The sequence below is a fragment of the Callorhinus ursinus genome, unplaced genomic scaffold (genome assembly GCF_003265705.2).
Source record: "Callorhinus ursinus isolate GAN/ISIS: 27379988/994484 unplaced genomic scaffold, GSC_fseal_2.0 scaffold8, whole genome shotgun sequence".
Lineage (NCBI taxonomy): Eukaryota > Metazoa > Chordata > Mammalia > Carnivora > Otariidae > Callorhinus > Callorhinus ursinus.
Window position 1 is genome coordinate 42,177,078 of NW_027397070.1, and position 14,926 is coordinate 42,192,003.

Below are 14,926 nucleotides of genomic sequence, written 5' to 3' on the forward strand. Positions count from 1 at the left end.
GCTTAGCTGAGGGAGGCAGAAGCCACTTGTGTATCTAGCGGTCCACCGAACTCATGCTGTTTGCCTCTGGCCTTTCCACCCTGCCTCAACCACCATTACCTAAGGGCTGGTCAGGTGTCCGGTGTGTAGAGGGGATGGGCAAAGATTGGTTTCTCTTCACCCCCGAAGAAACTTGTGCTCTGTTTCTTGCATTAAAGATACCGAACATCTCCCAGGAACCATCCGGGCTTGTTCTGCCCTGGTCCTTGGGAACGGTTTCCTTAAGAATGATTCCAGGTATCCTGCCTTTCTCCCTCCTACAGCTCACGAGCTCAGCACTAGTCCTTCACAAGCAGCCAAAGCTGGTCCTGACCTGATTAAGCAGAAAAGGAATTAATATATTAAAAGGACATTGGCAGGGCTAGAGAACTAGGCCTGACAGAGGGAAAGCTTCCAGAAATGCTGCCCAACATCATGCTGAGGAAGCCCGCTGACGACAAAGCTGCTGTCACCACAGAGCACTTGATGCTGTGGTCTGCGGGTCCCCTGCCCGGGACGGCCACTGCAGCCACTGCGGTCACTGCTTGCTGCCTGGGGGACCCCGGCCCCGGGCCCTGTGTGCAGGCTGAACTTGCCGTGTTTCTGCAGGGGCGTGAGCCAGGAGGGGCCCAAGGGAATTCAGATGGGCCACTTTGGACAGCGAGCACCAGGCGATGCAGCCTAGGCCTGGGAACTCCAGAGTTCATTAGGGGAAGGGTGTGGGAGACCTTTGGGAGACGCGTTCTTAACCAGACTCCTGGAATGTTAGTCCTGGGAAGGCCTCGGGGAGCATCTAGTGAGGATCACAAACTCAAATGCCTACAGGGAGGAGCCAGGCAGTTAATAAATGAGCATAGCAAGCTGAGCAAAGGACAATGCGGCGGGGGTGGGGTGGGGGGGTGGGAGGGGGGTCTGTGAAAATGCCATTTTAGGCAGTAAATTTTTAAAAAAATTTTACAAAGTGTGTAAATGTTGGTAAGAGAAGGCAGTTGACTGGACAGGGGGGGATCTTTCTGGGGTGATGGAAATGTTCTGCATCTTGTTTTGGGTGGTGGTTACTCTGCGTATACAATTAACAAACTTCGCCAGATAAATACTTAAGATCTGTGCATTTTATCCTGTAATAATTACACCTCAATTTTTTACTTGGGCAAATTAATACAGTATATCTATAAACCGATTTGGCTCTTAGGCGACCCATTTGCGAACTTGTTCCAATCCGACTCCTCTCTGTCACACAGGAGGAATCCGAGGCCCTGACGGGGGGAAAGGGGCTTTCTCAAGGGCACAGACGTGGCTCCTCAGCCCGGGCAGGGTGACTGCAGTGCGGTCGGCGGGCTGCCTCTTACTGCGCAAACTCACTTCTCTGCTTTGGCGCGGAGCCGGTGGGCTGCGGGGTAACACTGCCTTTGCGCCCGCGGTCCCCAGGGGCTGCGCAGAGGTCTGCCTCGGCGTGGAGGCGAGCCGGTCACCTGGAGCCGAGGCGGAGAGGAGCCCAAGTGGATGGAGCGGCGGGGCCCCCGCGGCACCCGCCAGGCGCGCAGATAAATCACGGACGCAAACTGCGCTGACGTTGGGGACCGGCACTGAGTGCCAAGCGCCGGCGCGGACAGCCAAGTTCTGGGAAGAGGACTCTGATCCGGGCGAGGCGGCGGTGGTGCCGAGTGAAGCCCACCCGAGGGGGGCGGGGAGGGCAGGGAGCCTGCTCTCCGGGCGGGCGCCTCGGGCACTTACCGAAGTCTTCCCTGGCCGGGGCCCAGCCCGAGGAGGCCCTGGCATCTCCGCTTTACAGGTGAGAGGAGCAAGGCTCTCCGCAGCTCCTCGGAGCTGCATGAGGACTGAGTTGGGGTTCCAGGCCCGGCTGTCTTGACACCAAACCCTTGCTCCTTGCCCTCCTCTACCCAGCTCGAGTCGGTGTCTGCAGGAGTGACTCCAAGCCCATCACAAAGCACACGAGTTCCCAATTTCGGGGCAGGCCTTGCCCGCACGGCAGAGGGAAGCGGGGGTGGGGGTGCGGGGTAGAGCGGGGCGCGAGGGGTGGGGGTGGGGAAATGCTGCGGCCGCTTCCCGGGCAGAGCGACCCGCCGGGACCTTCCGGGCGCACGGAGCCCGGCCCTCCGAGCCGGCGCCCGCACTGATTGGCGCTCGCGGTCGGCCTCCAGCTAGCTCACCTGCCCCTCCCAGCCAATCGGGGCCACCAGAATTGGGGCTGTCGCGGGGAGCTGGGGGAGATGCTGCCGGCTGGAGGCTGAGCCGCCCTCCCCGCGGAGTTCCCGCCCGGCCCGCCCCAACCGCGAGTCCCAGCCGCGGGCTGCGCGCCCCGCGTCCCCTCGGCGCAGCGCTCCCCGCCCCGCGCGCTTTCGGGCAGCGGGTCCCGGCCCGGGTAGCTCCGCGTCTCTGCTGGCTGGAACGCGCCCCGACGGCGCCTCCCCGCAGCCTTCCGCCGCGCGCCAGCCCTCGCCCGGAGCCCCGCGTCTGTGCCGGCCCCGGGGAGTGGGTGGGCCCGGCCCGGGGCAGCAGCGCCGAGGCAGGATGTTCACGTCCAAGTCCAACTCGGTGTCGCCCTCGCCGTCCCTGGAGCAGGCTGACTCGGACGCGCTGGACATCAGCACCAAAGTGCAGCTCTACGGTGTGCTGTGGAAGCGGCCCTTCGGGAGGCCGTCGGCCAAGTGGTCCCGGCGGTGAGTGCGCCTCCTGCGCCCCGTGAGGACCGCCTGGGGAGGGAGCCCAGGGCCTAAGAACCCCGTACCATCCTCTGTCTTACCGTCCTGGCTCTGACTTCCTTTGTGACCTTGGCCTTGCCCTATTTCACTCTACCGTGGCTCTCCCTGGAAGATGTGGATGTCAGCCGGGGCCGGGCTATCTTTTTCGGAGCGCTGGTCCAGCTGGGGTGGTACCACTGGCCCGGGGGCGGTGGGGAAGTCTCTATGGATTGCATCTAAGTCCGAGTGGGGAGGTTAGGGTGTGGGCCGAAGAGGTCATGGCCCTGGTAAGCGCCATCTGTGTCAGATTGGGCCAGACTGCCGAGGAGAGAAGGATATCCAGCCAAAGATATCCTCCCGGGATCCCCGTGGACAATTCCAACATCTCCACAAGCCCCCCTCTCCCAGGCATCAAGGGTCGTGCTTAGAGGTGGGGAGGGGCGCTCCTGTGTCCTAACCCCTCTCCCCCACTTCACCCTGTGCTAGCTCTGCCGGGGCGCTTCTGACTCAGGCCAGGAGAGGGAGGAAGGGTCAGGAAGGGTCTGTGCCCGCCCCTGGTGGAATAATGTTGGTAACCCCTCCAACTGTTCCTCGAACTAATTTTTAAGCCTTAAGGAAGTCTCCAGTGCTTCTGGCACAGAAGCCTGAGAGGAGAGACTGAGCTGGGGCAGAGATGGCAGGAGACTGAGGGGGCAGGGGAGGGAATGGATTGGTCCTGTCGCAGGGATTGATTTGTAGGAAGAGGTGCTGAAGAGGGTCAGAGCAGCCCCAGCCCTGGCTTTCAGTGCCAGCTTCCCTGTCCCCAACTCAGAGGGGACTCCCCAGATGTCAGGTAGTAGCCACTTTACACTTATAAAGGGGCCCGGAAGGTACTGGAGGAAGGGGCTTCTTACTGGAGGAAGGTATTGAAGGAATGGCTCACAGCCCTGAACTTGCAGGAAGCTTCCTGTGCTGGCTGCAGGAGCAATGGATCATCTTCTGGACAGTTTCCACCCTCAAGCCAATCTCAGTTCTGAGATTTGCTATTAGAATGGTCGATAGAGCTCAGACCCTGACCCAGCCTCTCCCTGAAGGTGTGACCCTGCCAGGAAATGAGGAGTGTGTCTAAATGCTCTTTCCCATCCTGCTCTGAGTCTGTCCTGGAGCGGGGCCTCAGATACTTCCAGGACCACAGATCACAGAGATGTGGCAGTGGTGGGTTCTGATGTTCTATTTTGATGAATAATTTAATATTTCTACAAGACCATAGAACAAAAGGATCCATGGAGGGTGTTTCACGGTTTACGGAGCTGGTTCCACCTACCTTTGTTGGTTCTGCCAGGTTTCTCTCTGGGATTGAATGGGATATAGGTTTCTTGCATTCCTCCAAAGTTAAACTTCTCTCTCATCCCCTAAATGGAGGGCTAGGGCAGCGTGGAAGGCATCTTGCGAGGGGCTTCCAGGGTTGTGCTGTCTAAGATGCAGTTCCTGAGGGCCTGGTCTCTAGCAGGGCACCCTGGTGGTGGAGGGGAGTGGGAAGGCTGCTTGTAAATTCAAGTACCATTAGCACAGGGCCCCCACGCCCCTCTCTTCTGCCTCAGCTGCTGCAGGCAGCCACTGCTCCCGCCCCACTGGGTCTGGCTGCTGTTCTTGGCCTGAGTCTGGGTCTTGTCCTCCGGGACTCTTCTTGCCAGCCACTTGCCCCTGATCACATCCCTAGTAAATACTAGGGGCCTGTGAACCCCAGGGCCTATCTCCTAGGGCCCCTTACCTACAGTGGTGGGGCCCCGGGCCCCGTACCCACAGGTGATTTCAGGGCTGCGAGGGGTCAGGGGCAAAGGCACCCGGCTCAAAGCACAATGGGGGAGCCAACAGAGGCTGGGAGGCTTTAGCTGCCCCCCACCCCATACTCTCCATCAGCAGCCCCCACAACCACTCCAAAAACCATCCAATCTCATTCAGAACAGTGTGCGCTCTGCAAATACAGCTTCAGGTCAAGTCCTCCAGCCTCCTTCTGAGGAGATTTTCACCTCTGTTCCTTTCTTTTATAGGAATTCTGGAGCTGCCACCTTACAAAGAGTCTCCCTTCCCTGGGGTTCAGGAAATAACTAACAGCCCACCCACCATTTGGGGGTGGGGAAGGCATGATGCTAAGCTTAGCCCCCTCTTGCTTCCTGGCAGGGCCCCCTGGGCCCCAGTTCCCCATTTGTGAAATGGAGTCTGGACTTCAGCTAATTAGCGGCCACAGGAAGGCTTGGGGAGGGGGCAGCCTAGGCCCGCCATTGCAGAGCGTTGCTATTAGAGCGATCGATGCCCTGGCTGGGACAGCTTGGGGGGGGGGGGGGCTGGAAAAGCTCCTGCGCCGCATCAATAACGGATGGGCAGGATGGAACCAGCGGTGGCCGGCTGGGTTCTATAAAACCTCTTCCACTCAGGACCCATCTCAGGGCATGTGCCTCCAGACCATACCACCCGAGCGACCCTGCCCCTTCCTGGGATGGGAAGATGCCCTCGAGTGAAACAATCCACTTTCTCCCCATGGGCCACCAAAATGGAAAGGAACCAAAACATTACTCAGAAGAGAGAAGAGAACCTGGGAGAGGTTCTAGAGGGCAGGGTTGATGCTCCCTCGTCCGTGAGCAGTGGAGATGCAGAGGCTGCTGGCAAAGACCCAGCAGCCTAGAGACAAGGCGGAAAGGTGCCGAGAGCACCTCAGCCTCAGCCGGGGTCAGCTGAGGCAGGGCCGGTCCCGCAGGCAGGCCAGCTCTCCCGGGTTCAATCCTCTCCCCAGCCTCTAGTCCCTCTCCCAGACCCTTCCGAACAAAGGCAGAGGCCGGAGCCCCTGATGAGGAGGGCCCAGCCAATTCCTGCAGCAGGGCCTTCTACCCTCCTCCTGGGCCCTCCTTCCCCCCGTGTAAGCTGCCCAGTGGGGCCGTGCCTCGGAGAGCTACGATTCAGTGTCCACTAAGTGCCAGGGGAGCCGTGAGATGGTAGCCCCACTTCCCAGATCTCAGGGCATAACCTGCCCAGGTGTGGAAAGATCAATCTGTGGTCACCGGACCGAAAGGATCTTCTGAGACTTTCTTCCCACAGGATTTGGGTCTGGGAGTTTCATCTGTGGCCCCGAGTGCTGTTTCACAGAGATGACTTCGCAACACCGAGCTGTCCCCCAGGGCTGAGGGGAAGAGCCTAGCATGTCACCTCCACGCACCAGGCTCAGCCTCTCGTGACACTGGGATTTGTGTCGCTTTCTGGCTTACACAGAACGCTGCGCAGCTGGAGCATTACTGCCTGTTTTATCCCAGCTGGAAGGTGCCTGCAGACTCTTCTTCTTACCATCAACTTGTGTTCTTCAGCCTTCTTCCAGCGTGACAGCGTGCTGGGAGGGGCCAGGTAGCAGCTGAGGGAGCTCCCCAGATCCTTCTGTTCGTTCCCCTGCCCCTTGTGAGGTTCCCCTGAGTCCTTAGGTTAAGGGGATGGGCATAATCTCACAGCCAAACAATGAAATAACGCTCATTAATTCAGGCTTCACTGCAGGAGTATGAGAATCCACGGGAACTAAGCCTTCTGAAGTGCAGTGGGTTAACAACGCAAACAAGCCACACTTCCCTCGCCCCCCAAGCCCAGAAGCTGGTCCTAGTGGCTGTTGACGTCCTGTTTGAAAATGAGTCTCACAGGAATAGGGGTCAGACCTCAAGCAGGACACAAGCAGGCAGTTCGGGCCTTGGAAATAACAGAGCAGCTTCCTTTGAGAGGGGCTCTGGCCGTGCTGGAAAGCAAAGCTGTAGGCTTAGAGGCAGGCGCTGAGTGCGGTCCCAGCCCCGCTGGGGACCAGCTGCGTGAGCCAGGCTGAGGCACGGCAGCATCGCACCTCGCTGGCCGCCAAAATGGAGGTGGATCGCACTGGGGTTCTTCAGCTGTGTCCCATGGAGGGCTCTAGAGGTTCCTTGACTGTACCACAACGGAGTGGGGCTCTCAGGCTCTACCCACTTCACCCATTGCCTCTGCACTCTGCTCTGTTTTACATATTAACCTTGTCTTTACTGTGTTGCTTGAAGAATTGCACTACCATTTGTAAAAAGTCCCTTGGACTTGATGATGTCTGCATAAACTCCAACTTGTCATCGGGGGTGCCCTTCACAGCTAGGATTCCTGCTGACCTCCCACGTCAGACCTAACACCACACATACGCCAGGATGAGCATCCCCTGAGCCTACCAGGCCACCCGGCATGAACAGAAAGGGACATACACTGGGGGCTGTGTCATTTCTACCTTCCTTCTGTCACTTCTGAAAAAAGGACACTTCTGACAAGCTGTCCTTCCCCGGCTCTAGGATTTACCTAGCCCCAAACCCCACACACCTGTTCTCGGTGCCTGAGAGGCCCAGGAATAAGGGAGACGGGGTGCTGGTCCTATTCTGGAAGCTTGTGCCTGGGGAAGAAGGGGTGGCCAGGCTGGCTATCCACCTTCCTGGGAAGTGTAACCCGTGCGGAGCTCACCTGTCCACTGGGTTCTCGCTGCCCTCTCGAGAGTAAGTTATAACTGACCCAAGGTGTAATCCCACGTCCTGAGGAAATTCAAACCTGCACCAGGGCTTCTGGTAATCCTCAAGAGGCTCTGAACACTTGTTTCCTTGTTTATGGATTACTGTGCTGTCTGCTGTAGGTGGTCCTCGTTGCAAGAACTCAGCTCATCCCTCCATCTCCCCGGTACCCCTTCCCCACTGCCACAAGGACACACCCGCCTCTCACACAAGGTATTTGTGAGTCTAGTAGGCTATGCTGAAGAGAAGGTTTGGCAATGAAAACGGCGGAAGAGGCATTTAAATCACAGAAGTGTGAACACGGCCTCATTGAATGCTGGCTCCTGTTTTCCCAAGCCTTCCAGACACCCCATCTTGCTATCCCCAGAGACGGAATTGTTCACCACTGTCTCTTGACACTGTAGGACCCAGACTTTCACATCTTCTCTCTCCTCTGCCCTCTCCCATCAACCCTCCTCCCCACGGCGGATTTCCCCTGACTCCAGCTTTCTCTCCCTCCGTGCTCCAAGACCCTTTCCACCCCGACTCCCAAACTTGGCTTTTGCCTCTCCAGAGAGTAAGGAGCTCAGCAGAATGGATCGCTTTCTTAAACAGGACCTGCCCAACTTCGAAGGTACCTGTGGGACTAAGCATGCTGCCTGTTCTCTCATGATCATGAGGCCAGTGTTGGCCATCAGGCTCTGGCCGAGCCCTCGTTGCATTCAGAGCACCAAGGAGGGGAGTAAAAGGTGGAGGCAAAGCTTATGAAATCCCTCTCGAGTTCCCTTGTTCGTGTTGGATGGCACCGGTGTCCACCTAAGCCGGCAGCTGCCCTCATCAGCAAGAAGCAGCCCCACCCTGCTCTGGTCCCTGCTTCTCTCTTTGACCTTCACGCACCTCCTACTGCCCCTTCCCCACACCACGGCCTATCCGTTTTCTCCACTCCTCTGCCAGTAATACCAGGCATGTTTTGATAACCTTGAACACATGATTCTTTACATGTGCTGTTCCTTCTGTCTGGAATGCATCTTCCCCTTTGGCTTCCTCCCAGATTCCTGAGATACTATTATTCATCCTTCAAAACCCTGCTCAGTTGTCACCTCCTCTCAGAGAATTCCCTTGGCTGGACACCTAAACCATCACTCCTCCCTAGTCCTCACTCTTCTCGTACCTCATAAAACTTGCAGTGTCAGCGTGTAGCCACGGGCTGCACAGTGCTCCAGGATATGCCAGTATTTGCAATGTTGCAGGACACCCTGGTGCTTTATAATCATCCCAGCTCCCCCTCCTACCGGCTGTGTGTGATCTAGGGCATATTACTTAATTTCTCGGCACTCCAGTTACCTCACCTCGATCATGCGAGGAGCGAATGAGTTAACACACATAACGATGTTGCCTGGCACAAAGAAGAAGCTCGATAAGCATTAGCTATTTTCTGAAGGATTGATTTCTGCCCCATCTCTCCTGTATTCGACTCTAAGCCCCTCGAGGGCAGAGAGTCATCAAGCCCCAGAGCCCCACTGAGGACTTGGCCATACCTGGTGATTATTAATACTCCCTGACCTGAGCTGACCGGGAGCTTGCCGTCACTCTGCCGGGATGAGTTCTAGGAGGACAAACAGTCATTGTAGGGCAGGAGGGACCAGGAGGGACCACGATGGTCAGGCGTAGTGATGAGGAGGACCGGGCATCACAGAGCACAGCAATCGAGAACATGAGCTGCGTCAGTGGACCGAGCTGACTTCCAAGTCCGCCACTCACTCGCTTCTTAATCTCCGTGAGCCTCCGTTAACTCACTAGGATCCAGAACCACAAATACCTCCATCTCTTAGAGTCACTGTGAGAGATTTATAAAGATAATGCCAATGAAAGACTTACCAAAGTGAGCGTCTTGGCACCTTGCAAATGCTCCTTCAGCTGAACGTGAGAATACCATCCTTTAGGCCTGAGAGAGGAGGCCGTGGCCTTGGCCGCGGCCCCTCCCCTCACTCACATGCTCTGGGCTGCCCCCCCACCCCCGGCCTAGTGGGGTGACTAGTGGGGCTGATGGTGAGAGGCCTGGGGCTACAAAGCTCCTCCCAGGCCTGAAGTTGGCCCTCGATGGAAGGGTGGGCTTCAGACAGGAGGGAGGTGCCTGGTGCTTGGAGGACAGGGGTTGGCCGCCTGGGCTGGACCCCAGGCCTGCTGCCAGTAGGAGCTAGGGGAGGGCCAATGGGAATGGAGGCTAGGGCAGGCTGCTGCAGACACTGAACCTGATCATAATAAATAATAACAGCAGTAATAAAAGTAGGAGTTTATTGAATATTTACCATGTGTCACAATATGCTACGTCTTTATGTGAACAAACTCATTTACTCATCCTAACAACCCTAAGAGATGTAGCTGCTATTATTGTCCTCAGTCACACTTGGACCTTAGGCCTGGAGAGATCAGGTGACTTGCCCTGGCCACACAGCTGGTAGGTGGCAGAGCTCTGACCCGTGGCTCCCCAGCCTCAGTACCTCCTGCCTCTGGCCCAGTGGTTCCCTGCCTGAAGCTGGCATGAACAGAAGCGGCTCTGAAGGCGGGGTGGTGTGGGAAGTAGGAGCAGGGACTGTGGTCTGCGGGTTCCAATCCCAGCCCCACCTCTGCCCTAGCTGTGTGACTTTGCATGCGTTATTTCACCACTAGGCCTCAGTTTCCTCATCCGTAAAGTGGGAACAAAAGTCCTGCCTTCCAGGATTGTGACATTGATCAAATAATTGGGTACACTTACAACACTCAGCAGGGGAGCCAACACCTGAGAACAGCTAAATAATGGGGATCGTCTTCAGCCCTGGCATAGCCCGCCAACTCCGCAGGGCACAGAAGGAGATGCCTCTGGCTTGCAGTCAGAATGAGAGTGTCAGGGAGCAAGGGAATTTTGAAGAAAGGGACAGGAAGAAGAAGTGTCCTTCTGTGCAGGGGTACTCAGGTCCTGGGCCCCCACCTGCTGAGAGGAGGCTGAGCATCATCAGCTGGAGCAGGGGGCTGTCACTGAGACAGGTTTATGGGTAAAGGTGGCTCCTTGGGACCTGGAAGTGTGCTGGCCGAATGTACCCTTTTTTGGGCAGTACTCATCCCTGCCAGCTGGGGAGTCGCCCTCCTCCTCCAGGTTCATGCTCCCAGGTTCAGGCTCCTCTCCCTTGACCTTCACTCCCCCCACAAACCCAGCTGAGCACAGCTGGAACGAGGCTGGGCTTGGCATGCATGGTGTGTGGGCCCTTCATGTGCCCTATTATTGGGTCCTGCTGCAGCGATGCTGCAAGCCTCGCGGTTCCTTCCAGAGCCCAGCACGCCCCTCAGGGCCTTTGCCCCTGTGGCTCCTGTGCCAGGAGCATCTTCTCAAATGTCACCTTCATAATCAGGCTCTCCCTGACCACTGTGTTTAATAGCAAACCCCCCCACCCCGTTACTTATCCTGCTTTATTTCCCCCCTAGCATTTTTTTTAGCATCTGGTAATAAATAAATCTTATTTATTTACTGTCCGCCTCCCCATGCCACACACTCACGCAAGTATAAGCTCTATGGGGACAGGAATTTGTGCCTCTCTTGCCCACAGTTCTCTCCTTAGCACTGAGAACAGTGCCTGGTACACAACAGGAGCTCAGCAATGAATCTTCACAGCAGCCCCAAGAGACAGATATTTGCACCCGTCATTTTATAGAGAAGCTTTGAAAGGGAGGCTCAGCAAGGCTGGGAGCTTGCCTGAGACCATGGCTTGAGGGATGGGGATTGTTCGACTCCAGGGCCCCTGTTGTCTCCCTGCACATTGTGTCCAGTGATCATCTGCCTGTTACCCCTCCTCCCCAACTAAGTCCCTGGCACAATGCTTTACCCTCAGTGCAGAGGGGACTCCAGAAGTGTCAGGAAGGTAAGAAGCTATTTGTCTTTGTTAGGCTCCCATAACAAAATACCAGAGACGGGGTAAATAGCCTCTTAAACTGTTCAACTGTTCTGAGGTAGGTGTTATCATCCCCATTCTACAGGTAAATAAACTGATGCTCAGAGAGGTGAGCTAAGGTCCCCCAGCTGGGAAGTGGCAGGTCTGTCTGAAGTCAAAGCCTGTGTTCTTTTTCTTTTTTTGGCCTCCCACTAATGAACCTTTATTTCACTCAAACCGAGCAATAAATCTTCCATACTAAAGTATCTTCCTTGCCCAATTAATCCAAAGGAAAAAAACTGAAATGATTAGTAAAGAAAAATGTAGGGACTAACACACCCTTTTAATATGTTTTTAAATATTTTTAAGGTTTAAAAAGTGTTTAAAGTTTGTAATTCCTAGTAGGAAAACATTATCTGAATGAATACCCTAATGGCAAACCACTATAGAATGTTTCAGTTGCACGTGGGGCAGAGGGGTAGAGATTCTCTTCACAGCCCCCCAGCTTTCTTCATGAGAAGGTCAGAGGTACACTGGTTTGTATTATTGCGACATCCTTAGGTGGTCGTTGCTTTTCCTTCAGCAAGGGCTTCATTTGTCAGAAGGGCATTATGCTTGACCTCCAAATTTGACTGACAATTTACTGATGAGATTCATAACCTTTGGATTGCTCTGATATCTTGACATATTCGCTGGGTTCTGGGCCACATCCTGGAAGGCCACCGTAACTTCTGGATCCTGCATGGCTGCGAGAACCTCTGGATCACTAAGAATTTCATTGAGCCCAGGCATTCCTCCCATTCCAGGCATCCCCCCTGCCATTCTAGGCATTCCTCCAGGAAAATTACCAGGTATTCCCCCAGAAAAGCCACCTGGGAAAGAGCCATACTGAGCTCCTGATTGTCGTCTGGCTTCTTCCTCCCTGTGGGCTCTCTCACGTTCTTCCCGAGCCTTCCTAACCCTTTCTATTCTTTCTTTGATCTCTCGCTCTTCACGTTTTCGCTCATACTTTCTCCGATGTTCAGCAATTTTCTGGGCCCTCTCTTGAACTTCTTTCAGCATTGCACTAGCATCTTCATTGTAATCCAGTTTACAAGCAAGGGCAAGATCATGTGCTGCTTCTTCCCAACGGCCCAGAAGTCTGTGTGCTTTCCCTTGCCACTTATAAGGCTGAGCTGAATCAGGATTTATTTCAATAGCTCTATCACAGTCTCGAATGGCAGCATTTGGCTTCTGTAATTTGATGAAGACACTGGCTCTCTTGGCATAGAGAATGGCCAAGCGAGGATTCAGTGTGATGGCATCTGTGAACAAGTCAATGACTTTCTGTAGTTCACCATCATTTAGGGCATCAATGGCAGCCACTTTTTTATCATTTGCCTGATCCATCATTTCCTCGGTTATCTCTACATTTTCATCTCCCATTTCTTGAGGGGCATCAGTATCTGGTTCAATCACACCTTCATTGTCAATTTCTAGATCACTTTCCTCACTTGATGGTTTGTCTGTCTTTATGTTTTCCTCCGCCTTCTTACTGTTTTTTCTTCCTTGATATTGTCTTCCGATTTACTTTTATGAGTGGCAGGTGGTATTTTACCCCCTATGCTCTCCACCCACTCCCGTAAGAAGCTCATTTCCTCAGTGTGCAGAACGCTCGGATCCTGCTTACATATTTTCACAAAGGCCCGAAGCTCGCTTACTTTGCGGGGGTCGGTGGTCCAGAGGCGGTGGCCGGCGGCAGGCTCGGCTGAGGTTGCGGCCTGATTCCAGGCCCGGGTACTAGCTCAGCGTGATCGTGTGGCCAAAGTCGGTGTTCTTAACTACTCTGCAAAGTTTCTTTAAAACGGGCAGGGGACATCTCCCTTGGCCTGCTGATCAGAGAGGGCAGGGGCCTGCCCCCCAGAAGCCCAGCATTCCCTCAGGACAAGATGAACACATGGGGGGCACCTGGGTGGCTCAGGTCATGATCCTGGAGTCCCGGGATCGAGTCCCACATCGGGCTCCCTGCTCAGCAGGGAGTCTGCTTCTCCCTCTGACCCTCTTCCCTCTCGTGCTCTCTATCTCTCATTCTCTCTCTCAAATAAATAAATAAAAATCTTCAAAAAAAAAAAAAGATGAACACATGGGCATATTCGTGCTAAGTGCCAAGCGCACGGCCCAGTCAGCAAGGGAAGGAGGAGCTCGGATGGCACTGTGGGCTGGGCTGGTCACCAAGGAAGTGTGCAGCCAGATGAAAAGCAGCAGGCAGGGCTTTTCGGGGAGACCTGCACAACCTCCTTTGCAGGACTGTGCTAAATGTAGTGAGGTGGGGGGTGGTGAGGTCAGTGTTGGCTCGGACAGAGAGGCTGCAGGGCAGAAGCGGTGGGAAAGCCGAGAAGATGGGCAGGGGTCAGGTGCTGGAGGGCCCAGAATGTCCCTGCATCTCTGCAGAGAGTGGTATTTAAGTGTCCTTTCCTCCCTCAGGGGCAGAGAGGCCTGGGGGAGGAGGGCATTAGCAGTATGTCCGCAGCTCCATTCGGTATCTGGCTGGGCCAAGAGGGTCGGTGCAAATAAAGAACAAGGGTTGGCCTGGGACTCACACCACAGGACAAAGCTGAGCTTCTCTTTCCTGGGGGAGGTGAGGTGGCAGCTGTGGGCAGTCCCGGGGACCCTCCCCCGGCAGCTGCGGCCTCAGGAAAGATCATGTGGCTGGTAGACCTTCAGAGAGTCACTGACTTCATGGTGCCCCCAGCAATTTTTTGAAACCCTCACAAGAGGGGGCTTCCAACCAGTAGTGTGCTGGTAAATGGCTAACAATCGGGTCTCTCAGGGGGGCGGGGGGGGGAGTGTTGGGTGGAGCCCTGTTTGTAGCATTTGATGGTTTTCAGGGTGTAAGTGCTCCCGCTGTGACTTGTATCAAGCTACCAACACGATGCTACCGAACACAGAGCAGAGGGGAGAGTCACACGGCCCACTGCTGCCAGCCTATCTGAGCTGGGCTCCAGCACCCACTGCTTCCAGCTCCCCCGATCCTGGGCCCTGGGAGCAAGAAGCCAGCCATTCTGGGTGTCCCTGACCCTCAGGGCTTTGAGGCCTGGTTGGATCTTTTCTTGGAGGGTACTTGGTATCTTATTCTGGTCAGCTCCGATCATTAGTCCTATGAGAGTCCCCGGAGTGGGTCCGAGGGCTCCACATGTTGGCATCAGGTGGTTGCCTCCACAACAACCAGAAAGCATCAAGGTCCCAGAAATCCTGAGTTTGATGTGGTCCCAGAAGGAGGTCATGGAGCGCTCAGACAAAAGGGAATGCAGGTGTCACATGTAGGCGGCAGGCCTGGCCTCGCCAGCCTGGTACCCACGTTCCATCCAATTGCCAGTTTCATGATTACTTGTCAGAAGACCCATCTTGGAATCTTGCACAGTCTCTTAGTAAGGCGGGAGGCCTCCCTAGGCTCCGTGTTCTCCTAGAGCAGAGGCTGAGAGGCAGAGAGGCAGAAGTGGGGAAAGCTTTCTTCTTTCCCTCCCGCCACCCCCGTGGTAGACCCTACGGGACTGGAGCTATGGCTCAAGGGGGTGAAGATACCGGAGGGGAAGGACTACAGGTGCCTTCCTGTGCCAAGGGTGCCAGTGTGGCGGGATGGAGTTGGCCAGACCTGGAGGCCCGTCGTGGGCTTCCCACTTCCGCTGCCCACCGGTGCGAGGGCCAGGCTGCCTATGGCGGCAGGTGGCTGGCCAGCTGAGGTCTTTGCCCAGATGGGGAATGTGAGCTGGTGAGGATGAGTCATGAGCTGGTGTCCCCAGGGTCTCTCCATGTGAGTGCAGGA

The 14,926-nt window shown here is 55.5% G+C and overlaps 1 protein-coding gene and 1 pseudogene across 1 annotated transcript in view; one reads left to right on the plus strand and one right to left on the minus strand.

The window, feature by feature from the left end:
- Nucleotides 1–2,406: 2,406 nt before the first annotated feature.
- Nucleotides 2,407–14,926, plus strand: part of PLEKHD1 (pleckstrin homology and coiled-coil domain containing D1) — a 30,905-nt gene continuing 18,385 nt past the window's right edge. Inside the window, exon 1 of the mRNA XM_025869797.2 lies at nt 2,407–2,699. Coding sequence (XP_025725582.1) covers nt 2,551–2,699 — 149 coding nt within the window. The 5' untranslated portion in view covers nt 2,407–2,550. The remainder of the gene's footprint in view (nt 2,700–14,926) is intronic.
- LOC112822659 (hsc70-interacting protein pseudogene) lies at nt 11,734–14,887 on the minus strand (annotated as a pseudogene).